The following is a 27,811-nucleotide window of genomic DNA, read 5'->3' as shown; positions in this document are numbered from 1 at the left end:
GAAGGAACATATAGGAACTCTATACTTTCTGTCCAATTTTTTTTTGTAAACCTAGAACTGCTTTAAGAAATAAGTCTATTAATTAAAAAAATAATAAATGTATAGACTCATCAGAAATGTACATCTCCATTTCTACTATCTTTGTTTACACAGTTCGGTGAAAGAATTTTGATAGATGTTCAATCTGATAGGTCAAGTTTGATCTTTTATTACTGTTTTAATCACATTTCCCCGTGTTCTACTCAGACTGACATATTTTGAAGACCCTTGGACTTTCCAAGTTCGCTTATTATAAATCACCTGTTCCTGTCTTTGGTCTCTTTTTCCTGTTGGTTGTTGATCTTTTGATTGTGAAATTGTGGGAATTAAATTTTTTTTTTTGCTCATTCATTCTTTTGTCACATGTTGCAAATGTTTTCTCATCATCTGTCATTTGTTTTTTTACTTGGACAATGATGTCTTTTTTCCCCATAGAAAGTTTTAAATTTCAAAAGAGTCTGGGTTGGAAACATGCTTCTAGGGAGACACATGATCTGAGCCAAACCTCCAGATACAATCGCCCATTCCTCTGGCCTTTTTGCTCCTGATTCTCCATGCTGAACCCAGAGCTCTCTGCCTCAGTGTGTCTGTGGAGGCTCCTCTTGGCCATGTTCTGAAACTGGCACGGCTTTATCTAATGGGATGAACCTGGCTAAAGAGATTAGCAAGATGTCTTGTGGATCCCACTTTTAATCTGCAGCCTTCAGGGTGTCCCTCCTTGGCTGGGAAGGGAGCTGCAGAAACGACACTGAGAACTGGCCCCTTCATGAGCTGTGATTCTGAGGCTTCCACTACTGAGTTAACGGGGGTCCCAGGCAAGGGGCACAACATGGGCAGCCCCCAGAGCAGCTCCCTGCAGCTTGGGCCATCTGCACCCTTCCCAAGGCCCTGAGTCTTCAGCCTCTGGGCTCACTGAGGTCAGGAGTGGGAGCTGTGCTGTGGGAGGCTGCCCGGACTGCACTGAGCAAGCATGGCGCTGCTGAAAATCAAATTTGACCAGAAGAAGCGGGTCAAGTTGGCCCAAGGGCTCTGGCTCATGAACTGGCTCTCCGTGTTGGCTGGTATCATCATCTTTGGCTTAGGGCTGTTCCTGAAGGTTGAACTGCGGAAGAGGAGCGATGTGATGGACAATTCCGAGAGCCATTTTGTGCCCAATTCCCTGATAGGGATGGGGGTGCTGTCCTGTGTCTTCAACTCTCTGGCTGGGAAGATCTGCTATGACGCCCTGGACCCTGCCAAGTATGCCAAGTGGAAGCCCTGGCTGAAGTCATACCTGGCTGTCTGTGTCCTCTTCAACATTGCACTCTTCCTGGTGGCCCTCTGCTGCTTCCTATTGCGGGGCTCTCTGGAGAGCACCCTGGCCCATGGGCTCAAGAATGGCATGAAGTTCTACCGGGACACAGACACCCCGGGCAGGTGCTTCATGAAGAAGACCATTGACATGCTGCAGATCGAGTTCAAGTGCTGCGGCAACAATGGCTTTCGGGATTGGTTTGAGATTCAGTGGATCAGCAACCGCTACCTGGATTTTTCCTCCAAAGAAGTCAAAGAGTGAGTGGCCTCTAGTTCTGGGGTCAGAGTGATATGGGGACACGGAGACCCAAGCCTCTAACTCCTCCTGTCCAGTGCCTTTTTCTCCCCATTGGGTGCTCTGGGGGCACAACTTATTACTGTGTATGTGAAGGTGTATTTTGTTGGACCATATGGAATTGTCGATATTCTATCATTTTTGACCTATAAAAACAGCAGTCCCATATGGTTCAACCTAATGTTTGGCTAAGGTTGGAGGAAGCTGCTTGAATGGGGGCCCCGGGAGGGGACCCAGCCAGGATTGTGTGTCTGCTTCATGCAGGAGGGATGGAGGGAATTCGTGGGTCACATATACTGAGACGTTATCTGGCTTCTTGTCTCATTCACTCAGAGTGAATGGATTCAGCCCTACAAGTGTAGATTTCTTGGTTTGTTCTCTTGTTTTTCAACCTTTCAACCCTGAGCATACATTCCCAAGGTGTCTGTCCTTGGATACGGTGTAAAGAGCAGAGGATGGGGCGGTCGGGGATCTAGACAGTAGTTTTGACTATGTTGTTACTTAGATGGTGACCTTGGACGAGGCACTTAACACCCTGGGCCTTTGCTTGCCCAGCTTTAAATGAAGGTACCAGGATACACAGCCTTGGAGGTCATCTCCTTGCTCTGTCTAGAGCCAGGCACAGGACAGGTGGTCAGTAAATGCCTGCTGATATTTACCACTTAAATCATGACAGTGCAACTCGATAAAGTGTTCCTAAAGTCTTCTTGGCATGTACAAAAATAAAATCCTGAGGGGGGCGTGTAGGAAGGTGATGCTGAGAAAGAGAACCTCACCCTTTGTGCTATCCCCTCATGGGCTGACTCCGGCATGCCACTCTTCCAAAAGACCCACTATTGCGGGTCTTGAGTCATTTTCCAGGGAAAGGGCAGCCTTCCCTGAGCCAGCGACTCTTCCCATTCCCTGGCTGAGGCTAGGGGTTCAGTTGTTCATCCAGGTGGTTTATTTGAGTGAGGCTGGTGATCCCAGGGGACGTGCATGCTGGGCGTCGGGCACACTGGCAGGCAGTGGGAGATGGTTGCAGCCCAGACAACACTGGTGAACCCCAGATGGATAGCTTAGCTGCTCCTTGGATGGAAGGGAAGTCAGACTGAAGGTCACTGCTCAGGAGTTTTTTCTCTGTGAGTGGGGATTACTGCTACAAATCCCTTGTCAAGGAGGCTTGTAAGCCTGCCCTTCCTAGGGGACAGGTCCACAGGGACAGTGCAAAGCAGTTGATTTGTATAAGTTGCCTTGGGAAGCTGTGAAGCCAGAGGGACATGCAGAATCCCTGGGGATGTGGAGAGTGAGAGAGCGGGAGATGATGGTAGATAAAGGGGAAGGGGCTTCTCATCTTTTCCTCTATCTTTTTCCTTGATTGTCTTCTGCAGAGTCAGTCCTTGGTGAGACTTAGGAGAGCTCTCTGTAATCCCCAAATCCCCTTTTGTCCCAGGGCAGAGAAACGTTCCAGGCTGCTCTACTCCCAGTGGTCGGTGTATCTAGATTTTCAGGCAAACGTTAAACTTGATCAAAATTACAATGCCCCATACCAATTTATTGGTGTGAAACTCTCCTGACTCCCTCAACTTGGAAAAAAGTTACTCGGCTATGGAAAAAAATATAGTGACAACATTAAGAGAAACAAAACAGAAAAAGAAATTCAAGTCAAATTCTCACCCACAACTGATCAGTGGCCTTACTTTTTCCATGTTTCAGTCTAGTCTTGTTAATATTTACATGACGTAGTGTAACCATAGTATAAATACAACTGAGTGCCCCATTTTGATAGTATAACATTTGTGTAATGTTCAAAACACTCATTTCCCCCCAACTTTACTGAGATATTCAGTAATTGACAAGATTGTATAAGTTTAGCATGTACAACCTGTTGATTTGATACACTTATAAATTGCAAAATGACTACCACCATAGCACTCGCTAACACCTGCATCACATCACATAATTAACTTTGTGTGTGTGCTTAGAACTTTTAAGACCTACTCTTTTAGCAGTTTTCAAGTATTGATAATTCTAGAGTCATCATGCTATATGTTACATCTCCAGAACTTACTTGTTACCGGAATCCCCTTTGACCACCATCCCCCTAACCAGCATCAGTCCCTGGCAACCACCATTCTAGTCTCTGTTTCTAAGCATTTGGCTTTTTTAGATTACAGTATAAGTGAGCTCATAGACTATTTGTCTAAAATGATCATGTTTAATGGTTGCATAATATTCCATGGAACGGGCGGATACCCTTAGGCAGGCATTCAGGTTGTTCTCATTACTTCCATTATAGATGGAACTGGAAGGGCCTTGAAGGCTTTGATTCCCTGTCTTGGTCTCTCTCTTACTTACCTTAGGTTCAAATTCCAGGAAGACAAAGCTTGTTTCAAGATGCAGCTATCTTTCTTTCTTTCTTTCTTTTTGAGGGGAGAGGTAATTAGATTTATTTATTAATTTTAGTGGAGAAGACGCAACTTTAGAACAAAAATGTTCTTCTCTTTTCCAACCACCCACCCTGTGACGTCATACTCCTGTGCTGCCAAGGGTACTGCCTGATAGGGTCACCTTCACAAAGAGAGGATCACATTTCCCACAAACTACTTAATTAATGATCAATTCCCGACACCCATAAGCAAAATGAGGCTCCTGGGGCAGGGTCCAGAAAGCTTTGTGGAGCTGGATTTGCCTGGGGCCAGAGCTAGCACAGCCTTATCTGCGGGTAGAAGGAATGAACAAACAGGAATGGGAGAATGTGGACTGATTCCGCCCTCCCCCGCCTCCCCCATCCAGGGACAATAAAATTGTTCTCTGTTCACATTTCAACTGCTTCATTTAGGAGGATTAAGAAATTAACTTGGTAAAGCCAGGTCCCCCATATCCTCCCCTAAAAACATAAATTGTGGTGTTTTTTGTTTTTTTGAGATCCCAGCACTGAAAGTGGTAAGCATTTACCTCCTGGCTTCTCTCAGCTGCAGCCTCAGGGCCTGGAGTCTGAGGCAACACCAGTGAAGAGAAGCAGGAGTGGGGCTTACCAGGAGGGCAGGATTATCTTCCTACAAGATCTCTTAAAAAGGAATTCTGCTCCGACTTTTCCCTTTCCCCACTAAATTCTGGGGAGCCAGCAAAGGACTAGGGGGAGTCGTACTCCCCTCCCTGACCCTGAGGACTCTGGGGAGGTGGTCCCAGGAGCAGCGAGCTGGTCAGGAGGTGGGAAATCTGGAGAAAATGCACCAGGATCCTCCACTGATGCTGATATTGGGCTTGGGCAGTGTCCAGTGCCCATGACTTCTGATCATTTCTGCAGGTTCTGTCCCTGGAGTTTCTCTTTCCATTTGTTTGATGTGTACCCTGCTGGACTAGATGTGTGAAAGTTCAGGTCCTTACCAGTCCTCACCTGAGAGGAGGAGCTGGGTTGTTGCACACAGGGCTTCCTTGGGCCTCCCCAGGTATCCCTTGCGGGTCCCCTAGGAAAAAGCACGGGTGCTTGTGGGCTCAGCAAGCAAGGAGGAATGACTGGGTTTTAGAGATTTCCCAGGGAAATCTTTAAGGTCAACAGCTGGTTCCTGAAGGTGTCTGAGCTGAACAATGAGCTCAGGTGGGGACAATTCAAGACTTTTACAAGACTTTACAAGCCTTTGGCCCCCTGTCTCAGGCAAGTAGCCTGGTAGCCAGATCCCACCTCAGCCTGTCCCACACAATATTAATGATGCTCAATAAAACTAATATTACTATCATCTAATACCCAGTCTGTGTTCACTATTCTCTGATTATCTCAAGATGTCTTTTACAGTTGGTTTGTTCAAATCAGGATTTGAACCACACTGGTCTCTTAAGTCTCTTTTACTTTAAACAGTTACCTTTTTCATGCCATGTGTGTCTTGGAGGAAGTTGGCCATTTGTCCTGCAGAATTTCCCACATTCTGGGGTTGGACCGTTGCAGCCAAGTGGTGTCATCTAACATGTTGTTCTGTCTCCAGCATTTCCCTGTAAACCAGCAGTCAGGGCTGAGGTGCGGCTAGATTCAGGTTCAGTTTTGGCAAGAACACCCCCTAAGGTGCTGCTATGAGCACCTTACTGCCTCAACACCAGGAGGGACATGAGGTTTTCAGCCAGTTTACAATTCCTTTAAAGTTTCTCCCTGTTTTCAGGATGAGCCGAGCTTCAGTGTCTTGGGGTGAGAGGCAGAACACGAGGAAGCTCAGAGGCCTTGGCACTGTCAGTATGAAGGAACTGTCGGCCAGGAAGGACTGGCCTGGGGCCCTCAGTCTGAGGGAGAAGCTGGCACGAAGCTCTCTCACTTGACTGTCCTTCCCGTGGAACCCACAGGCGATGGCACCTGCTCCCTCTTCCTGAACAATTAACAGAAGTCTGCACCTTGGCTAGGGGATCCCTGAGGCAGGGCTGTCTCCCCTCAGACCGGGGCTCCCTGAAGGCAGGGCTGTGCCTCCCCTCAGACTGGGGCTCCCTGAGGGCGGGGCTGTGTCTCCCCTCTCTCCCCCAAGACTGTGGCTCTCTTAGGACAGGGCTGGGGCCCCACCTTCTTCTGTCCTCCCTCACCACTTGCAGTTCTTTATCTCCAGTGACTACTCAAAAAAGAAATCAAATAAATACTAATATCAGTATTTCAACAAAATACTGAATATTGTATATTCACTTGCTGTATACCAGGTGCTCTATGTGTATTATCCCAATTAATCCCCACCACGCCCCTGTCATATTATTGTCAGGCCATTATATTGTCATTTCTCAGGTGAGAAAACAGACTCACAGAGGTCAAGTGAATTGCCAGGTTTCTCCATTACCCCAGAGAGAGGTGCACCCTTTAATGAGGTACATTTATTTGGAAGAGACAGAAGGGCTTGTTCAGTCAGAGGAGCACACAGACTGGTATTATGCTTGGCGTGGGGAAGGCCATGATCTGTGTTTTGAGGTTGTTACTAGATGAGATCCCTCTTAGAAATAGTCGGAGACACTCAGCTGGCATTCTGGTTGGGGCGGACTTATTCTCAGTTACAATCCTGGCTCCCTCCTCTCCCCTCCCCTGCTCATTGCCATACAGCTTTCCTTATTGACTTACTGATTCACCTACTAAATTATGTTGGTTTTTCCAGGAAACCTCTAACATGATGATTTTCCCAAGTCATATGTAACTTGGCTATGGGAGACTGAACTAGAACAAAGCCTTATCTTAATCAAGACCCTTACAAGACTTGGTGAGCCCTGAGCAGAGATTTGTAGCCTGGGAAATACTCTGATATAAATAGCCAGCTCACCACCCTAAGGAGCTCTCTGCCTGGCTTTGTCTTAAGAGGGTGAGTGGAGCCTTAATCTGTGGTTGGAACCAGGGCAAGCACTAAGTAAACAAGACAGTGCTTCCGCGGGGGAGGGAGGGGTAGTTCCAGATATGTGGGACCCCAAGAGGTCCTAGGCTTGGTGAGGGAGCTGGGGAAACCACAGCATCCACTGAGCCAGGCCTATGTCCCCATGCTGACCAGGGCCCTGTCCTCAGCAAGCCCCAGTCTGAGGGGAGACACAGCCCTCCCTCAGGGAGTATAAGGCAGACCTGTAGGATTTACCCCAGCTTAGGGACACCTGGAGAGTGCATAGGAGAGATGATGTTGGACAGGGAAGGGCTCCTGGGACAGTGAAGAGTGGAGAGAATTCATACTTTCCTAGAAAGTTTAACTAGAAAAGCCAACAGGCAGGAAGAACCGAGAGACTCTGAGGAAACTCTGAGGGGAGGAGGGGGCAACTGCTATGGGTTGGTCTTCCACTTCCTGTGTGGCTTTGGGTGAGGCCCTGCCCCACCCTAGGCCCGACTTCTCCCCGGCAGAACAGTATGGTGGGTTGTAGGGTGCCCCCTAGGTGGCTCTGAGTGTGGAGAAGCAGCATTCTTCTCAGACCTGTGTCAAATGCATTCCTCCAACTGCCTCTTTTAAACCTCCCCACAGCCGCTGAGGGGGTCTGATTATCCCACCTCACACAGGTCCAGAGAGTGAAGCTCCACGCTTCACAAATGCAGATTTGGGACTCAAAGGCTGACTCTTTCTGCTCTACCCACTCCTCCCCATGGGGACATTGGGAATGGCCCAGGTGGGACATTGTGCAGGCGGAAACAGGCTCAAGGGACAGCCTGTAGGTGAGGAAGAGGGCCGAATAGTGTTAGGCCTGTTGGGGTTGGTCTTGGGGGCATCTGCTCAGTCCTACAGGGGCTGCTGGCCCCTCAGGAGAGGGGCCAGGAGCCCCAAGCTGAAGGCCCTCTGCTTCAGTCCTCCACCCAGGACCACCACACAGGTGCCGCACTGGGGGCTGGGCAGGAGAGCTGCTCCCACAGAGTTCACGGTGTAGCTGAACGTCAGCAGCTGCCACTTCCATTTCTGGACAGATGTCTCACAGCCCTGCCCTCGCAGACACGGCCGCTGCCCTCACAGAAGGCACTCACTGCTTCTTTTCCACAGTTGGCGAGGCCGGTGCCATTCATGCACAAGTGATGGCCCCCAGCAGTGTCAGGTGGTCTGTCCCACAAGCTGCTCCCTGAGGGCACACACAGCTGACGTGAAGTGAGGGCTCTTGCTCAGCACCCTGCCCAGCCCAGGCCCAGGAGTCCACATCTTTTGCCCACTTACTATGTACCAGGCTCTCTTCTAAGCCTTTTCACCTGGTTCTCTTCATACAATCCTCACCTCAACTCCATTTTCCAGATGAGGGAGCTGAGGCCCGATGAGGTTAAGGTACTTGTCCCGAGGGATGAACCGGGAGTTAACAGGTGGTCCAGCTGCCATCACGGTCCTGGGCCACCTATGCACCCAGGGCCATCCATTCTCTGGGCCGTGGGTCCTGTCCATGAAGCAGGTCAGGGACTGCAGGGTGTGTGGAAATTCAGTTGTCATAATGCAGGTGAGGATTATTCTGGAACCAAGTAGGCCACATTGTGCAGAGCCTTCCTCAGGTCCTAATCATACAGAGCAGCAGAGAGTTCACTGAAAAGGAACCACAAGTGGATCTTAAACATATCAAAAGATACTCAACTTCACTTATAATGAGAAAAATGGAAATTAGAACCACCCTGAGATACTATTTTTCATCTATCAGGCTGGCAAAGAACAAAAATCTGTATGGGTGTGGCTGTGCGGCTGGTGGGAGTGTGACTGTACAACCCCCAGGGGAGAGGTAGGGCAGGGCTCAGGTGCAATCACAGATGGATCCTCTGATACAGGGATGCCTCTTCTAGGAATCTGCCCTCTAGGTATATTCCCAATGTGCAAAATGACCCATATCCATGTTTGTTTTAACAGGAGACTGGGAAACCCCCAACTATGTTCCATAGCTTGTAATAACCTATAATGAAAAAGAATAAACATCCATCAGTAGGCAACTGGATAATACCCCATGCGCCATCTGCGGTTACCATTTAAACCTGGAGAACATTCCCCATCATAGATATGAAAGACCTCTAAGATACTGCTAAGGGAAAAAAGAACGGTTCAAGACACAATGTATATAAGGTTACCATTTGGGTTAAAAAAAAAAAGAGAGAAGGGGACAGGGTAATAGCTCAGTCGTAGAGCACCTGCTTAGCATGAATGAGGTCCTGGGTTCAATCCCCAGTACCTCCATTAAAAGTATGTGTATACACACAAAAAAGGGAAACCTAGGAAGAATAAGAACTTTGCAGAATCTGAGTTTGCTTGTCCATGCTTGTCCACCCAGGCCTCCCTAGAAGGACAGACAGAGCTGGCCACAGTGAGGGCACCCAGAGGCTAAGGGACAATAATGAGTGGTAGACTTTCTTTGTACTGAGATTTTATTTAGAAGCTATACACAGACATCTTTTTTTTTAAGAGCACAATTATAATTCCAATGAACACTGCTGAAAATAATTTCTAAACAGTTACATGCTCCTTATTCTTGTGCTGTAGAAGTCTGCTGCTATTATGTAATGCATCGTTCATGTGCAACTCAAAAAAAAAAAAACAAAAAAAAACACCTTTTTCACTCCAGATAACATGCACACGGCCAAGGGTGCAAATCTTCAGTGTGTAGTTCCATGAATTTTGACATAAAGTCACCTGGGTAAGCACGCTCAGATCACGGAGGACATACCCAGCCTGCCTGATGGGGAAGGGGCGGCCTTTCACTGTAAAGATGGCTGTCCTTTTTGAATTCTGAACCTGCAGGAATGTATGGTGTGCTCTAACCAATATATGCATAAATAGAGAAATGCAAAATTGTGCAAGCTGCGTCCTTCAGGTGAGTAAGGAGCTCCTATCCAGCTGGGGGCAGAGCTCAATGTGGATGGTAAGCCAGCCGTGGCAGACTCCTGCATAGGCCCAGGCCCAGGCCTTCTGGAAACATCTGTTGAGCAGAACTGATCCAGCCAGAGGGGTCCTTGGTCCCCAATGACATGTAAGGGGGAAATGAGGTTGGAGAGGAGGCTGGGGGCTAAATCTGCTGGTCACGAATGCTAGGCAGAGCCTTATTCTACAGTCACCACCTGTCCTGCTGCTCTTCCTACCAGCCTGGTACAGCTCCAAGAAATCATTGCATGCCAGGGATTGACAGCACAAAGAGTGGTTGGATGATTTTTTTTTAAAGTAAATCTTTATTTTGGGCTTTATAAAAAGCAATGCAGTACCCCACAGACTGGTGTTAAATGTCTACAGTGCAAAATCCACGTGACACACATAAAAGTTGCCAGGAGTACAGTGCTCTTGTTGATTTTGTATTCAGTCAGGTTAAACAATGGACAATAAAAGAATGAGCACGTTCCTCATGTGCATGATTCATTCTTGTCTAAATGCCCCAACCTGTGACTTCTTTACTTTTCCTACTGCTAGTTATCCAAGATCATGAGGAAACACTGAATCTCTAAAGGTCATCCTCTGGCAGAGCAGTACAGTAAACAGCATTCTGAATCTAAGTTTTACCAAAGGTTGCTCAGAGGGTTCCAGGGGGTAAATGCTGGGCAATTTCAGGATCAGCAGGTCCACAGAATTCTTGAAATGTCATTATAAACTTATTTTGTTGAATCTCCATTGCTAAGCAAGGGCCAGAATATGTGTGTTTCCCATTTACTTGCTTCTTGGTTTACCATGTATCTCAACCATCTAAACATAAGCTCCAGGAGGGCTGGGGCATCGGCTCTCCAGGGTCACTGCTCCATCTTCAGCACCTCGCGCAGTGGCTGGTGCATCCTTGGTGCACAGCAAATAATTCTTGAGGGAGCAAATGAATGAATGAATGAAGGAGTGAATATTCTAGCTTTTCAGAGTGAGGGGTGGGCGGAGCTGGCACCCCAGAAGCTGGTCTCAAGCCATCTGTTTCTCCTCCAGTCGTGTCAAGAGCAATGTGGATGGGCGGTACCTGCTGGATGGAGTCCCCTTCAGCTGCTGCAACCCCAACTCGCCACGGCCCTGCATCCAGTACCAGCTCACCAACAACTCAGCGCACTACAGCTACGACCACCAGACAGAGGAGCTCAACCTGTGGGTGCGCGGCTGCCGGGCCGCCCTGCTTAGCTACTACAGCAACCTCATGAACTCCATGGGTGCCGTGGTGCTCCTTGTCTGGCTCTTCGAGGTAGGTCCCGGGCCAGCGCAGGGCAGGGCGAGAGGGAGGGACCTGCCCCTTTGGGGTTTGATGGGGTGAAGCTGGGCCTGGAACATGTCTCCCTCCTCGGAACCAGCCCTCTGTCCACCATGGGTCAGGCAGGCCCAGGCTTGAACACCAGCACTTCCACTTTTTTTTTGTTTGTTTCTGTCTTATCACTTAAAAAAGAGAATTTATTGAGTTGAAATTCATAGCAGATACAATTGACTATTTTAAAGTGAACAATTTGGTGGCATTTAGCACATACACAATGTTGTGGGACCACTACCTCTATCTTGTTCCAAAACACTTCCATCACCCCCTCATGAAAACCTCATACCCATTAATGCAGTCAGTCCCCCTCCACACCTCCCCCTAAGTCCCTGGCAATCACCAATCTGTGTTCTGTCCTTGTGGATTTATCTATTCTGGACATTTCATATAAATGGAATCATATAGTATGTGACCTTTTATATCTGGTTTCTTTCACTTTGCATGTTTTAGAGGTTCATCCTGTGTCTCTCCTTCTTTAGTCTGAGGTCTTGGAAAGTTATTTAACCTCTCTGTTATACAGGGCTGACAGCATTTAGCTTTGGGACTGTTGGGAGGCAACAGGAGATAACAGGCACACTGAGGTGTTCAGTAAGTGATTTGAGAGTCTCCTGAGATTCTGGTAGCAATTTACCTGTTATTCTAATTATTTATAGGCTCATATTTTCTCATCTGTAAAGATTAACTCCTGTCTGTAGCTACAGGGCTTGAAATGCAGCAAGGCCTCATTCATTCATTTGTTGAAGAGATACTTCTCACAGTGCCGGGTGCTGTCCTGGGTGCTGAACAAGAACCTGAGTTAGTGAGTGGTAAACCATGGTGGCACAGAGGGTGACTCATGGGCCCCTGCTTTGAGCTGACAGCAGAAAACCCAAACTCCAAAATCCAAATGTACAGAAACATTAGGTGAGAAAACTTCACCCACCAGAGAGGAGTCACTGAAAAGTTCCTTTAAGTAAGTCAATCCTTAGTACTACGGAAAGCCATGTGCTCTCAGCTGAAACACACCACTTCTAACTCACCACATCACACCAGAGGAGCTGTACTGCCTGTGTGTGTGTGGGTGGTGGTGGTGGAGGGAGGACTCCTTTTAATACTGAGGCAAATGCAAGCAAGCATATTCATGACGATTTATTGGTCATGGACTCCTTGAGGTAGAGTCTTGGGAATGAGTGGGTAGAATGAGAAGGTAAGAAAGTCATGTCCCTTGAAAACCCATGAAAAGAAGAGTGAAAGAATAGCAGAATCATTGAGAAAATGGGGCTCAATTGGCTGCCTCTCAGTTTACCCACCTTGCCAGGAATCTAATGATTGCTTAAGATGAGGAACTGTTTGTTCACTAGAAACAGGGAGTTTGAATGCTGCTGACTTTCACCCGAGGCCTTTAGTGGGCAACCTCTGTAAGAGTACAAAGGTGGCTGAGGTGATGATAGGATTCTGCCCTGAGCCATGCCCTCCTGGGGTTCATAATTCAGTTAGGAGATGACATCTTACTCATGAACCAAAGGGAGTGCCAATATCAAATGCAAAATTCATAGTGCAGCAGGGGCCTCCTTGAGAAAAGCAGGAACAAATCAGAGTGGGCACATGCACACCAAGAGGACTGCCTGGAGGAGGTGAGTTTTCCACTTTAAAAATATTTTATTACTATTATCATCTATTATAGTAATTATAAAATGCTCCCAGAGCATTTATTCAACAGGATGTTTACTGAGGCCCTGCCACCACTGGGTGCTGATCTAGGGGCTGGGATAGTGGGTGAACAAGATGCATTAGGGGCTATCCCTGCCCTCAGATGGCAGACATTCTCCATCAGCAGGCCTAGTCCTCTCACAGAATTTGTTGTATCATCAAAGGAGGAGTGTAAGACAGCAAACCAGGAATTTGTGTAGAAGCAAGTGGCTAACACAATACATGATGAGAAAAGTGACAATACTTACCACACTGACTAATAACCAACTACAGCTGACACTCCTGTGCATCCTTGCTGTGTACCAGGTACACGTAGTGAAGCATCACAGCATATGCATGAAGCAGGCAGTACTTCATCTGAACATTTGCAAACCAGAGGAGTAAACTGAGGTTTCCTGGACACATGACTGGCTAAGTGCCAGGGCTGGGGTTTGAACTCAGACATTTTGGCACCAGAGTCTGCCCCAGTGACTGACAGTAAACAGATCCAAACAAATCACCCACTTATTCTCAGAGTAATAAAAATAATAGGAGAGGGAAATCACATTAGTATATTGTTTGCAGAAAAGGAGGTGAGTTTTTAATTCTGTCTAACAAAGTTATTGAGCACCCAACATGTGCCAAGCAACATGCTAGGAATGAAGTGAGGGTGGGGGTAGGCACAGGGAGGAGCCCAGAATTAATGCCCCTGGGATGGGAGAGACCTGAGGGGAAGGAGGGGGGCACCCGTTGGGCATTGCAGCTGAAGTGACAGGTGAACGTGGAGGGGAGCAGTGTTCTAGGCAGAGAAAATAGCAGGGATCCAAAGAAGCCCAGGGTGGCTGGAAAGGGAGGAGACTGGGGCCCGAGATGTGGCTACAGCTGAGGCAGGTATCTGGAGTGCCCAGGCCTGGCTGGGGCGGGCAGCCCTTTGCCAACCCAGACCCAACAGAGCCTTGTTCTAAGGGCCCCAGGGATGAGCGGGCTGGTGCCCCCCATGGTTTCCTAATAGCCCCCACCCCAGCTACTTCTCCCAGACCTCCTCTAAGTCTCCTCTCCCCATACCAGGTGACCATCACCATTGGGCTGCGCTACCTGCACACGGCACTGGAAGGTGTGCCCAACCCCGAGGACCCTGAGTGCGTGAGTGAGGGCTGGCTTCTGGAGAAGAGTGTGCCAGAGACCTGGAAGGCCTTTCTGGAGAGCGTAAAAAAGCTGGGCAAGGGTAACCAGGTGGAAGCTGAGGGAGCAGAAGCAGGCCCGTCCCCAGAGGCTGGCTGACGGCCCCGGGACCCCCTCCCCTTCTGAACACTGAGAAGTAGTGGACTCCAGGAAATGCGGACTCCCCCCTCGTCCAATCTCAGTCTCCCAAAGAGGCCAACATCTCACAGAGACTCTTCTGGATCATGGGATTTAAAATTTGAGGTCCCTAAAAACTTTTGTTGAATGATTTGACTCAAAATGTGAGTGAATGAGCCCCTACTCAGGCCCGCCACCCTAGGACACACCCCCATGGTGGACTCAGGGGGGCCTCTCAGTGGATGACTGTTCATGGCACAAGAATTCCGTCCTACCCTGAGGCTAATGGCCACACCTGAGGGCTGCTCCCCTTTGACAAGTTGGACATTATGAGCTCCAAGTTGCTTCATTCTATATCCAAAGTGTCATGTGGTGTACAAAACACAGGATTCTGGAAAATGTCCTGGTCATGCTGTCATTTTCTTTTTAAACGCCAAGACTGACAGTCAGCCATTTATTTGTTTAGTCACAGAAGGTGTGGGATAGTTACGCTTTTCTGAGAGTAATGGTCTCTTCAAAGCACTGAGGGCTCAAAAGAGGAATTCTCAAATCATGGGGAAAGAGAACTTAGAAACAGATTGTTTCCCCCAGCAAGAACACAGCTAAAGGCCTGCTTTTATGTCACATTCACAAGTCCTCAGTCACCTAGCCAGCAGTGAGCCACGTGCTGAGGAAGTTGGCTGTTCCAGCATGTCCCACCCCTAAAGTGCCAGTGACCTTCTTTGGCTTGTCTATGGAAACACTGGGCTAGATGGCTGCCTTTCTGTGGAAGAGAAGCAACAATCAGACAAGAGTCTACCTTCTGGAGACCAGGCCTCACCTCTGGGTGGGCCCAGGGACACCCACACAGGTGCTGTGACAGACCCCACGGACAACACTAACTGTCTACAGTGGAGGGCAGAGTCCTCTGGGAGCTTCGTCCTGTTTCTTTCCCCAGATACCCATCCTGCAAAGTGACATTTCTGGAATGCCTCCACATTAAAGAAGATTCTTTGAGACAGCTCATCTTCCCACGCTAGTAACTGTGAGAGAAGTTTTCACTTCCCTCTGAAAAAATAGAGAGAAAGGAAGCTTCTAAAGGAAGGAGAGAATGGTTTCACTGCTGTCCTAAGAGTCTTCAGTGTGAAGAAAGTAAGACTTCCGGTGCTGCCTAGGGTATGTTCTGGGGCTCTAATTCTCACAGGCTTGAGACCAGATCAAAGATGTTTGGACACTGTCAGATTTTGGTCCCCGGTTTAATTCAATTAGACTTCTGAGCACGGAGACCAAGGAGTGATGCACACAGAAAATGCTCAGGGAATCAGCCCCTCCGACGAGGGTCAGGGAGCTCTCTCCCCATCAGGAGCGCTGAGAACCATTGTGAAAATGCTGCTCTAGGCCCACAGGTGTAAAGATGATGTTGACAACTGTACAATAGACATTAAAAGTTATATTGTATGAAAATCACTTTTGTTAAATGCCTGTCTTAAACATATGTTCTAAATGTGTGTATCACAGGACCCCCAGTTCTAGCCAGTATTTGTTAACAAAACAAAACCTGACACTGAAAGAGTGCAGTCAGTGATCAGGCCAGCTGTTTCAAGTGTGCCTATTACCTCTCCCTCTTGCTCTTCTCTGTAAGAACAGGAGCTATCTGGTTACCTAAATAATCTCAACATTTGCTAGAGTCTGGACCAGAGCTTAGTATTTTATATGTGGCATTTTAACTTAGTGATTTAAGCAAAAATTCCAAACCATATTTTTCTGTGATCACAAAACATACTTCCCCAAATGGGGAAGTGTAAGTCTCTATGGGGCCAGGTTAGAGGGCAGATGTAAGCAAACTCAGAATCTGAGGGCTGTTAGGAGGATCCAGGGTGAAACCTGGACCCTACAATAAACATCACCCACTGGTTCAGAGCAGTGTGTTGGGAGCCTGGAGCTGGTGTACTGAATTAAGCACATACAGATTATGACCTGCTGAATGAAGGGGCACAAGCCACCCACATGGAGTTGGCAGGCAGCTCCCTCAGCATCCCAGGCCCCGCTTTGGGGAAGTGAAAACCCCAGGGTTATTTTGACTAAAGGCACAGTTTCAATGCACTCATACAAAGGGAGCAAATTCACAAGGTCTATTACTTACAGATCCCAGAACAGAAAGGCTGTGCATGTGCAACAAGCCAGGGCAAAGCAGTCCTCCGTCCCAGGTCACGAGAGCAGGAGACAGAGAGCAGCGTAGCAAGCATCTATTACTTAAGAGGTGGTTGGGGTGGGAGTCACTAACTTTTCACTAGCTCCACTCTGAGTGGTTATTTAAAAAGGTGCCCTGGGAAAAGCAGTGCAGGAACCCAGGGCAGGACTTCTAAGTCCAGGTCCTTATCCAAGAGTCCTGATCAGGGTTGTCACACTGGAAAATGCTCAGGCAGAAACTCACAATAGCTATTTTCTCATCACACAAGACTTAGGGTGAGCTGCATCCTAACAGTCTGCTCAGGGAACCAGGTGTTGACAGAGAAAACTGGCCCATCTCGTTTGGTCATCTACCAGTGCTCACCAAGACTTTGGCCAGGTTCTTCCTTGTGTCTAACCTCAGTCTTTCCTGGGGCCAGTGTAATTCATTTCTCCCAAGGGACTCAGCCAGCTTTTCAAGCCCTGCCAACTTAGCCGGGGGAGGGGGTGAGAGGTAAAGACAGTGCCTTAGGTCTTCTATTTTTTAAAGCGGTTACTCCATAGTGAGAGTGTAGTAATAGCTACTTATTCCGAACATTTAGAAAGATAGGTGTCCTACAGTCTGTGGCCTCATCTCAGGAAACCATAGCCTCCCAACATTTTCAAGCCCAGGACTGAGCCACCAGCCAATAAACCCTGAGCAACCTAAATTCGGGTTAATAAGATTAGGCGCTTGCTCTGCAGTCCCCCGCCCCTCTTCGTCTGGGCACCTGTAATGCTAGGCCAGCAGGTTTGCAGCTTAGCCAGAGGCGGGGGGGAACCACAACAATTAGGGCCTCTGACCTGCTATTAGATAAAAAAATAGCCCATGATGAGTTTGGCCAGCTAGCAGCACCGTGTGTTAAGGACTAGAAATGTCGGGGAGTAACACAGAAGTCCAGGGGGAGAAGGGATGCTTTCCTGGTCCTCAGAGAAGATGAGATTGGCTGGAAGGAAGGAAGGAAGGAAGGATCAGTCCTTAACTCGTGATGGCATTGTATCATATCCTCCAAATCAGAGGATGCACATAAGCAGCCATGTGAAAGAGAATGTTACACGAGAATGGTGTAGAGTGATTTAAGATATAAGGGACAACTAGCTATTTACCTGAGGGGAGTGAAAACAGGTCCACACAAAAACCTGTACAGGAATGTTTGTTGTGGGTTTATTCATAACTACCAAAAATGCCAAAATGTCCTTTACCTGGTGACTGCATAAACATCTGCACGATGAAATACAACTCTGCAACCAAAAGGAACACGGACAGCCCTCGAATGCATCAGTCTTCTTAGTGAGAGACGCCAGACTCAAAACGCTACATATATATTTATGACATTCTGGAAAAGGCAAGACAAAGGGACAAAAAAAGATTAGTGGTCGTCAGGGGTCAGGATGTGGGGACAAGGTGCCCACCAAGGGGCACAAGGGAACTTCTTGGGGTGATGGAACTGTTCTACTCGAGTATAGTGTCTGTTAAAACAACTGCACGCATTTGTCAAAATGCATAAAACCACCCACTAGAAAGGATGATTTTTACTACTTGGAAAATCAGCCTCAATAAACCTGACTTATAAAAAAAAAAAAAAAAAAGAGTAGAGACAAAGCAAGGAATGTGTCAGAGGGGCTTAATGAGTCCTGGAACTGACATCAGGACGAGGGACGGGAGTAAGGTGGTAGCAGCATGAATGACTGGGAGTCAGAGAAAGCACAATGTAACCTTGCTTTTTGTTTGATGCTTTCAAGAGGATTTTGAAAAGCACAGCAGAACTTCTGTAGAGAATGTCTCTCCTTCAATTATAGGATGTAGCTTCCTTCCTACATGTGTCTCCCTTAAGCAGAAAGTGTCTGGGGAGTGGGTAAGAATGAGGACCTGAAGATCATCAGGTAAGGATAAGCAAGAATTTAAACTTGAAAAGAGGAGTTGCAGCTGGGAGAGACTTTGAGCGCCCTGTTTTCCCAGTGGTTTGAGGTCCACGTGGTTCAGAAAGGTCATTAAGCTGTCATAGTCAATGAATATGAAACTTAATCAGCTGAGATGATGATCAAGCTTTCTTTGGAAGGTCAAGATGTTTTGGCTAACGGCCATGGTTGACACTAATAATATAAGCATCTTAAATTTCAAGCTAATACAGATGTCCCACTTTCTTTGGAGTAAGGTGACATAGGGAACATTTATATGGCATTTAACTGTGTGAAACAAAACAGAAAGAAAATGTAAGCAGACACAAAGTAATGCCAACACCTGAAGCATTTATTTGGATATCTTTAAACTTTTTACATATGATACATTCCAAATTTTACAAGTTGTCCACAGATATTAAAGTTATAGCCAACTTATTAAACAGATATGATTTTCCCTGATATGGAGAGCATTATATAAACATTTCTACAATAAACATAATACATGCGGAACAAATCATAAGACTAAGATGATTCTTTAGGTAGGGAAGACAATTAGCTTAATGATACACACACCAGAAAATAAAAGGGTGCATGTGTTGCTATTTCATGTAAATTCATCTTCTCTCAGACTCTCCGACATTCTCAGAGAATGGAATTCAGGGCCACCCTCTGCTAACAACAGGCTTCTATGAAGTCAGTCTTCAAAGCTGAAGTATTGTTATGATTTGCTGAAGATGTTTATAATCCATCTATAGAGGGAGAAAACTGGTCTTATCATTCTAAATTTAAGCTTGGTGAACATCTGGAGAAAAGCCAAGAGGCTGGACTTAAAAGCTGAGGGAATAGGGATGTGACAGAGGCCAAAATAAACTAAAATCATGATGCCAGCCACACCCCTGGATCTTATGAATGGAAGATAGGCCAGAAAAAGGAGGCGAGCTCTGCGTTCTACTGTGGGTTTTCTTCCTGTTGGGTGAGAAGCGCCTCCTCTCAGTTGAGTGAGTCAGTCCCAGGCAAGAAAGATGAAGGTCATCCTTTCAGAGAAGGGGGTTCTTCACACATCACCCTGGAGAGGAAGCAGGGAGTGTGGCTTCGGCATCCCCACTTAATTTAGCTGAAAGTCTGGATTTCTGAGCTTCCTCCTGGGTGTACTGTGTGGAGCATGCAAAGCTGAGCAGGACAGAACTTTCAGAGGCAGTTCAAAGAAAACTGAGTGAAAGTGTTACTTGCATTGGCTAAAAAAAAAAATCCAAGAGCCTCTTATTATTCATTTGTCCCTTAGCCTCACCTCAGAGACACTCCGGATTTATACCTCCACCAAATCTGCCATCACTTTCCTTGTACCCAAGCTCTCAGCACCTGTGTATCACATGAGAGTAGGGTGTAGTACGTCATGGTTATAAACTATTTTACTAAGCGGCTATCATTCTAGGAAGGCACCTCTTAGTAAGAACAATAATGTTTAAAAATAATAAAAAGCCTGGGCGCACAGGCTACCCCAGGAATATCCTAAGTGAGCCAGCAGGTAAATAGCAATTCATCTACTTCAGGAAATGCTAGAAGGGGTCGGGGTGAGGGAACTTTAAAACACTGAGTTCTCTTTTTTTTTTTTTTTTTTGCTAGTGTTCGATTTTAGATGCATACACTCTCTCAACATAGTCTTAGAAATAAGAGAATATATCGTCTGAAAAATTAGGATACTCTTAAGTTTTCAAAAAGCCCTTTAAAGTGAGTTGTTTTTTTCCCCTCAAAGCCCAAAGTCTTGTCCAGAAAAAAAAAAGAGGAAAAACAACCCAACCTTCTACAGCCCTGAAAATCACCCAGTATACAAAGTTATCACCTCTTCCCCTTCTTCCCACAGGCTCTTCTGGCACCAGCGCCCACAACCCCTTCACAGCCAGTGGAGACAAGGGAATGCCACTTTCAAAATCCACTGCTTTCTTAGAGGTAGGGTCCTGTCAGCTGCAGGGACAAGAACCCAGTCCCAATGTGGAGAGTCACTGAGAGGGACCAGGAAGTATGACCCCAAAAGACCAGAGACTTTGTTTCCTGCCACTGTTGAATCAGCTTCAGGCCTGGAATTCCATGTGCTCAGTAATATGACACGGCTCAGACTACTGGGAACAGTCAAATGCAGTCAGATGCCCACAAAGAGGCTGTGTCCAGAGCAGGAAAAGAAGGTCCTTGCTGGATTCTAAAACTCAAGAAGTTACATTTGAGGGACACAGCAAACGATGCAAGAAAATCTGCTGACAAAAGATGATTTTCATCAGTCCCTGGAGCCAGAAACTAAAAATAAAACTGGGAGAAAGGCTTAAATAAAGAATTTATTTTCAAATTCAGTAGAACCTATTTCCTATTTTCTTTCTTGAAAAGCCAACTGGGTTACAAAACTCCAAGTTATGTTTTTGGTAGTGAAGTAATTATAAATGCTGCCAGTCAATGCCAACGAGTGTCTGATTTGCTTCCTGGGCATGTCCAATTTCCTCTGTGATACTGTGCTGGTGCCAGAGCTTCTGGATCTTCTTAAACCGCTCTCTGCACAAATGTAAAGGATTTCCCCGTCTAGAAAGAAGACACATGTCACTCAGGATGCATTTGGTTTATTCATCTATTATACTCCAACCTTTCCTGATTTAGGAAAAGTTACAATTTATTGGTTTTAGATCCTCCGCAAAATTTCTCTTTGGCAGGCGTCTTTGACTATTAATATGTCAGCTTTGAAGGTTTGCTAGCAGCAGCTGAAAGGGAATTAAGTGCTGAAAAGAAGAGGAAAATGAATACAAGCTACCCTTAGACTGGGGTGAGAGAATGGGAGCTGGGTTGAGCTGGAGGATCTAGGTTGATATGCTAAAACTACCCATTCATTGTCCATTTTGGTTGGCAAAATGTAAAACAGGGAGGGGGCAGGGGAGAGGATGGAAGAATTACAGGGGTAAAAAATGCTTTGCCAAGTACTGTCTTTCAGCCACAAAGTCTAAGCAAATCAGTCAAAGTGAATAATTTCGGGGTCTAATTTAACCAAAGTACAGGTATTGATGAGCTCACATGCCTGGGGCCTTGGCTCTCGGTTCAGGGCACCAGGCCTCTCACCCTCTGGCCAGGGCTCCTCCTCCTAAGAGCCCACACTTCTCAGAGTAAAGGGAAGAACCATCAACAGGGGCACATGCCCATAACCTTGCAGTCAAGAGCCTGGGGAGCCCATGTACTTATCTTGCCTTGGTTTCTGGGCCTTCAACTTCCATTCTCCAAGGCTGGAGAGTTATATCTAGGTTAAGACTTTCATCCACTTTGGGCAAAAAGAAATAGTCTGAAAGTTCTTAAATAGTGCTTGAGGGAACTGCTGTTAGCATTCTGCTTTTTATGTGATAGAATCTACCAGAAAAGAAGCGATTAAGCCTCAATTACTGTTGTATTGCTCTGCTCTATATGTTCTAAATTTTTGTCCCTCAGATTCTTATAAGCGTATCTCCTATCAATTAAGATTTGCTCTTTTACATCCCTCGAAGAACACCAGGTCTCCCACGCAAAGATGCACAAGTTACAAGGCGCTATCCCTGCAGTGCTCTGTTGCTGTGGATGCCACAGGGCAATTCAAACAGTTCTCTGGAGTGAGAAATGGAAAAAAGTGCACTCTGTCCCATTCTTTCCCCCTTCTATCCTGACAGCCCTAATGACATTCTGAGGGCTGGGAATGGGGAATGCCAAACCAGACAGCCAGGGTGGCCTCCTTGGAAGAGTTCAGACAACAGCCACCAGTGCTAACCTCCTGGGTAAGATTAGCGGGCAGGCCTCAGGGCCACAAGGCTCATCCTGTTCACCTTGTGCTGAAGGCTCTAGAGGCCCAGAGTCAGCCAGCCCAGACCCCCAGGACAGGCCTTACCTGAGTCCCTGGTCAGTCTCCCCATAGTCATCAAGATAAGGAGGAGAATAAAAACAGCCTTTGGTTTTGCCAGCTAAAAATAGCACTTGACATTCCCGTACTCTGTAGAGAGACCGTTTATACATGAGTAAACAAGGTTTGGATTCAGTTCCAAATGGTCATATAAAAAATAAACAAAACCATTAGGAGTGTGGCATTAACAGATACAAACTACTATACATAAAATAGACAAGCAACAAGGATTTACTGTATAGCACAGTGAATTATACCCAGTAATTTCTAATAACCTATGATGAAACATAATCTGCAAAAAAACAAAACAAAAAACTCCCTGAATCACTATAACGTATACCTGAAACTAATGCAGTATTGTAAATCAACTATACTTCAATAAATAAATATAAACAAAACCAGAAGAGAAGCAACAGCATTTATAGCAGAGACACCTGAAAAAGCATCAACACATCTGCCTAAATTTTAAACATAACTAAAAGGATTGTATTGTAATCAGTAATGACTGTACTATAAGTCAATATGGGGAGGGGGAAGAGTATTTAGGATTAGGATTTGATGGCTCATATAACAGTGGCATTTAAAAAATTAAGTGTGAGAAAGAAAGTTAACTTCTAAACATAAAATAGTTACTGATACATTAACCACTATCATGAGGAAATTATTCAATAAAAATACAGTACACAAACATTATGAATTAGGTTGACCTAAAACACAAAGCAACGCTCTATATGACCAAAAGAATTCTGAAATAAGCTGGACAAGGTAAAATGCTACTTTACATTTCTCTTAAGGACTATTTAATAATGTGTCTCCTGATCTCTTTGAGAGGTTTGCTGGACTTCCTGGTGTTACTAATTCAGCTCAATTCAACATTTATTAAGAACCTATCGCACCCCATTACACAAGAAATTGTTAGGCACTGGGGGATACTAAGATGACTAAGATGTGGATATGATCTAAAACCTAGAGGAACCCAGACTCACGTCACTTCCCTCCTTCAGCCCTTGTGATGACGTCCATCACTCAAAGACATCACCAGGACACACCAGGCCCACGATTCTCACCCTTGTGCTCACTACTCCAGCGGCATCAGCCTCCTTGCTGTTTCTTTTCTTTCTTAAAATAAATTTTATTGAGGTGTAATTTTTAAATAAAATGTATCCATTTTTAGAGGAAAGTTTGATGAATTCTGTCCTTGCTGTTTCTTGAACACAGGCACACTCCTCAGCAATTCCTCACTTGCTCCTCCCTGCCTAGAATGTTCTCCCCACTTCCTCAGGTCTTTATTCAAAAGTTACCTTCCCAGGAACTTTCCTTGGTTCCTTATCTGAAATTTAACTCCCCTCTTGCCATTTCACATTCTCCTCCCTGTTTTATTTTTTTCTCCTCTGCATGGATCACTTTCTAAATTCTTATTTTATTTTCTATCTCCCTCCCTAGAGCTCCACGAAGGCAGAGATTTTCGTCTGCTTTGTGGAATACTGCATTCTCAACTCCCAGTAGACAGCAGTCACTAATAAGTATTTGTTGTATGTTGTTGAATATACACAATTATATACATCAACCTGTGGTATGTATGAATCCAAAACTATGAGGATGCAACAAAAGGGGTAATTCTGACTATGCCTGGGTAGAAAATCAAGGACAGCTGGAAGTTTCACATGAGAATGAGGCATAAAGAAAGAAGAACAGAATTGTCATGGGGATGGAAATGAAAATGGAGGAACCAGGAAAGAGTTAGCATGAGCCAAATAGGAGATGTGTGGAGACAAAGCTCCTTATTTTCCATGAACGAATTAAACAGCAGCCTCAAATTCTCTGCAATGTAGTAGTTTCTTGTGCCACCACTCAACAGGCATATACTGTGGCAGATCCAGAGTTAGAAAGCTCCTTCCAGGGCCTTACCTCAGGAAGATGCCCACCCCAGAACCACAGGAGTAGGTGTGAGCTGTGCACGCTCCTACGTCCTCGCCTTCCAGTTCTGTCTGGCAGCAGTAGCTCTGGGAGCAGAGCAGGGCTCCACACACAAGGCACAGAGTTGGGGCTCTGCTTTTATCACCACCTGATTTGGGGCACCTCCATGGGATAAAAAAAGCACAAGTCAAGGCTCTAGAGGAGTGGCTAAAGAGCTGATATTGGTAGAATCACCCTGGAAAGAAATTCTGCAATATCCAGTAGAGGTGAAAATGCATACAAGACTATGGCCCAGGAAAATTTATTTCTAGAACAGGGAACATCTCACACATACACACAAACATCATGTACTGGAAACACTCAAACAACAATCAGAGAAAAGAGAAAGAGAAATAAAATTATCAAGAGGAGAAAAAAATATGTAAATTCTGCTACTGTCACATAATGGAATACTATACAACAGTGAAAAACTGATGAATTAAAAATTACATATGCCAAATGTCTAAATAAATCTTACAAACAATGCTGAGTGAAAAAAAGCTGTAGAATATGTGCAATGCTATTTTAAAGCTTAAAATAATAACAACATATGCAAAATAATAATATATATTGCTTAGGAATATAAGCATTTGTAGTTAATGTGTCATTTAAAGTGCAAATTGTTTAGATAAGCAATAACCTCTAATGAATCAAACTTGCCTCCCATTAACCCCTTTCTTATGTCTTATTCTGAAACATGGTGGAATGACGCTTTTACAAGTTAGGTAGTATGAAGTAGTATTGATTTTATGATATCCCTACCCACCAAAGGAGAACAACAAATCCTTCAAATTCTATGTAGGGAAAGAAGTGTTTCTAGTGATAGGAACTGCTCAATAAGCTAAAATCAAAACTTACGAGAAATGAGATGCTTGATTAATGAGACTGCTATAATCCTCTGGAAGGTCTATCAGTTTGTTAGATTCTCTTGGATAGCTAAACAAAACAAAAACCACACCAAATAACCAGTTAATATGAAAGCGTTAGGGTTCACATTTTCACTCGAAGAGCTCAGAATAAGTTATCAGGAGAGTAGACTGAACTTAGTACCTGCTCCATTAAGTGAGAATTTGGTAGCTTTGGGATGAAGGGGAGGGGCAGAGGAGGATATTCATGCCTGGGCTTCTACCATAACAACACACTAATGAGACATCCCAACCACAGAACTTGGCATAGAGAGGACAGGGGAGATATGCTTATTAGGGATGATCTAAAGGCAGAAATGAGTTGGGGGAGAGAACAGTAGAACACATAAGATTTTCTTTCAATTAGAGATACTAGGCAATGGAGATTCTGTGACAAATTAATTCAGACACAATTCAGATCCAAATTCAACTGGTATTTGAGGACCATTTCTCAGAGCCCACACCTGACCAACCTGGGCGAAGTGGTGCAACCTTTCCCAACTTCACCTATTATAGAGACAGGAGTAAACTAAAACCAAGGGGGGAGTTACTCAGACAGCAGTTCTTAAACCAGAATCACATGGGGGAAATTTTGGAGTTGGGGGCTATATACATTAGGAGCCCAATTTTAGAGAAATTAGATTTGGCATGTAGGAGCCTGAGTATTATTTAAAAGTTCCCAAAGTTATTCTGATGTATTCTTCAGGCTGTGAACTAGTGCTCCATGTAGTTTTCAGACTTCAGGGCTGACATATGAAATGGGTGATAGTCAACCATTTCTGACTTATAAGAACTGGAATTACATATGGTTCAACCCTATCGGGTGTTATTTCTAAATTTGGGACAGGATATGTATAAAAATCAAAGAATTAGAACAGATAATCTGTAGCCCTCTGATTTTTATGAAGTATTTAGCAAAACCAAAGTGATATTAACAATGAACTACATCTGTTATCAGCTGGTATAGCATACTTTATCACAGAATCACAACAGAGCTAATGTCAAAAGGAATAAAAAAAAGATAAAAAAAAATGACTGGCCATGAGTTGATAATTACTGAAGCTAAATGATAGGTATGTGGAACCTTACTATACTATTCTTTATACTTTTGGATAGTATTAAGTTTCCTATTATAAAAGAAAAAAGATAGAGCTAAGAACAATTTAAGAAAAAGAGCTATATTCGTTTAAAGTAAACATTCCAAAGTATAAATAATTGTTATTTGCTTTCTCTGCCAAGATAATGCTCTATATTTATGCTCATAATTCTGATTCTCTTACAAACTACTATCATTAGACTAACAAGAAAAAATTATGAAGGCAAGATGTCCTACCTCTTGGGATAACTGAAGGCTTGGGAGGAACACAGCACTTACATCCTGCCTCCTCCCCACCTCCTTCCCCCAGCCAAGTCTCTGACAATCTTTAACTTACCTTACAGCATCTCTTTCACCTTCCAGGTATCTTTTAACTTCAGTGTTATGACACCAACTTTAATGTAAATGGGGGAAAAAAAACCACATTTTTACTTTTGAAGGACTAGAACTAAAATATTTTCCTCTCTAAATCTACCAAGAGAAAAACAATCTTCTTGGCTTATTATATTTATTTACCTCATCAAAAGAAGCTTGGAGATATACTGTATTTTTGCCTGTAACTTTTAAAATAAGAAGACTTTATATGAACTTTGATTTTCTAAAAGCAAGAGGCTCAATACATTAAAATTTGTGGCTACATATACTATTACCACATTAATTTGGACCCTCTGGAAAAACCAATCTGAATTAATGAGCTCTTATAGTCTAGCCTAGAACAGTCATATAAAAAATATTCTTTATTGTGGTAAAATATACATAACATAAAATTAACCATTTAAACCATTTTTAAGTGTACAGAGTTCAGTGGCATTAAGTATACGGACACTGTTAGGCAACCACCACCACCTCTGTCTCCAGAACTTTTTCACCTTTCCCAAATGAAATTCTGTTCTTGTTAAACACTAACCCATTCTTTCTCCCCACTCCACCAGCCCCTGGCAACCACATTTCTATTTTCCATCTCTATGAATCTGACTATTCTAGGTATCTCCTATAAGTAGAAACACAGTATTTGTTCTTTTGTGACTGGCTTACTTCACTTAGCCTGCCTTTGAGATTCATTCACACTGTAGCATGTGTCAGAATTTCCTTCTTTTTTAAGGCTGAATAATACTCCACTGCAGGTATATAACACATTTTATTTATCCATTCATCCGTTTATGAACATTTGGGTTGTTTCCGCCTTTTGGTTATTGTGAACAATGCTGCTATGAACAAAATTCTATGCATTCCTGCTTTCAATTCTTTTGTAATACACATCAAGAAGTGAAACAACTAGAACATACAGTAATTCTCTGTTTAACTGCCACATTGCTTTCAAGAGCAGCCGTACCATTTTCTATTCCTACCGGCAATGTACATGGATTCCAATTTCTTGACATACTCACCAATGTTATTATTGCCTGCCTTTTTCATTATAGCAATTCTAATGTATGTGAAGTGGTATCTCGTGATTTTTATTTGCATTTCCCTGGTGACTAGTGATGATGAGCATATTTTATGTGTTTATTGGCCACGCATGTATCTCTAGACTTCAATTTTCTCAAATATAAAGTGAAGGTACTGGACTAGATAATCCTTAAGGTTTCTTTCCAAAACTTCCAAAATCCACAAAACATAGCCCTTAACAAGTAAGTTAATATGAGAAA

General features: G+C 44.8%; 2 protein-coding genes across 5 annotated transcripts in view; one reads left to right on the top strand and one right to left on the bottom strand.

Moving 5' to 3' along the window:
• The first annotated feature begins 1,009 nt into the window (after nt 1-1,009).
• PRPH2 (peripherin 2) lies at nt 1,010-14,469 on the top strand. Its single transcript, XM_010979477.1, has 3 exons — nt 1,010-1,590; nt 10,945-11,191; nt 13,991-14,469. Exons 1-3 carry the CDS (start codon nt 1,010-1,012, stop codon nt 14,201-14,203), a joined length of 1,041 nt encoding a protein of 346 aa, XP_010977779.1. The 3' UTR covers nt 14,204-14,469.
• Nucleotides 14,470-19,905: 5,436 nt separating this feature from the next.
• The window catches only part of UBR2 (ubiquitin protein ligase E3 component n-recognin 2), a 94,909-nt gene continuing 87,003 nt past the window's right edge, over nt 19,906-27,811 (bottom strand). For 3 of the 4 annotated variants that reach the window (XM_010979476.3, XM_031434680.2, XM_031434679.2), the window contains exons 43-47: nt 26,500-26,556; nt 25,020-25,097; nt 24,114-24,284; nt 22,194-22,295; nt 19,906-20,875 (exon numbers count right to left, since the gene is read on the bottom strand). In XM_010979476.3, the coding sequence (XP_010977778.1) occupies nt 20,734-20,875; nt 22,194-22,295; nt 24,114-24,284; nt 25,020-25,097; nt 26,500-26,556 (550 nt within the window). In that variant the 3' untranslated portion in view covers nt 19,906-20,733. The remainder of the gene's footprint in view (nt 20,876-22,193; nt 22,296-24,113; nt 24,285-25,019; nt 25,098-26,499; nt 26,557-27,811) is intronic. The other variant, XM_064476497.1, reaches the window with a different exon arrangement.

Source organism: Camelus dromedarius, chromosome 19 (assembly GCF_036321535.1).
Source record: "Camelus dromedarius isolate mCamDro1 chromosome 19, mCamDro1.pat, whole genome shotgun sequence".
NCBI lineage: Eukaryota > Metazoa > Chordata > Mammalia > Artiodactyla > Camelidae > Camelus > Camelus dromedarius.
This window is presented reverse-complemented; position numbering and strand designations above follow the sequence as displayed.

Bases quoted from the DNA above. Each gene is read 5' to 3' on its own strand.
- PRPH2 (XM_010979477.1), top strand. From the start codon at position 1,010: ATGGCGCTGCTGAAAATCAAATTTGACCAGAAGAAGCGGGTCAAGTTG. The intron at 1,591-10,944 runs GTGAGTGGCCTC...TTTCTCCTCCAG, and splicing joins TCCTCCAAAGAAGTCAAAGA to TCGTGTCAAGAGCAATGTGG. The intron at 11,192-13,990 runs GTAGGTCCCGGG...TCCCCATACCAG, and splicing joins TCCTTGTCTGGCTCTTCGAG to GTGACCATCACCATTGGGCT.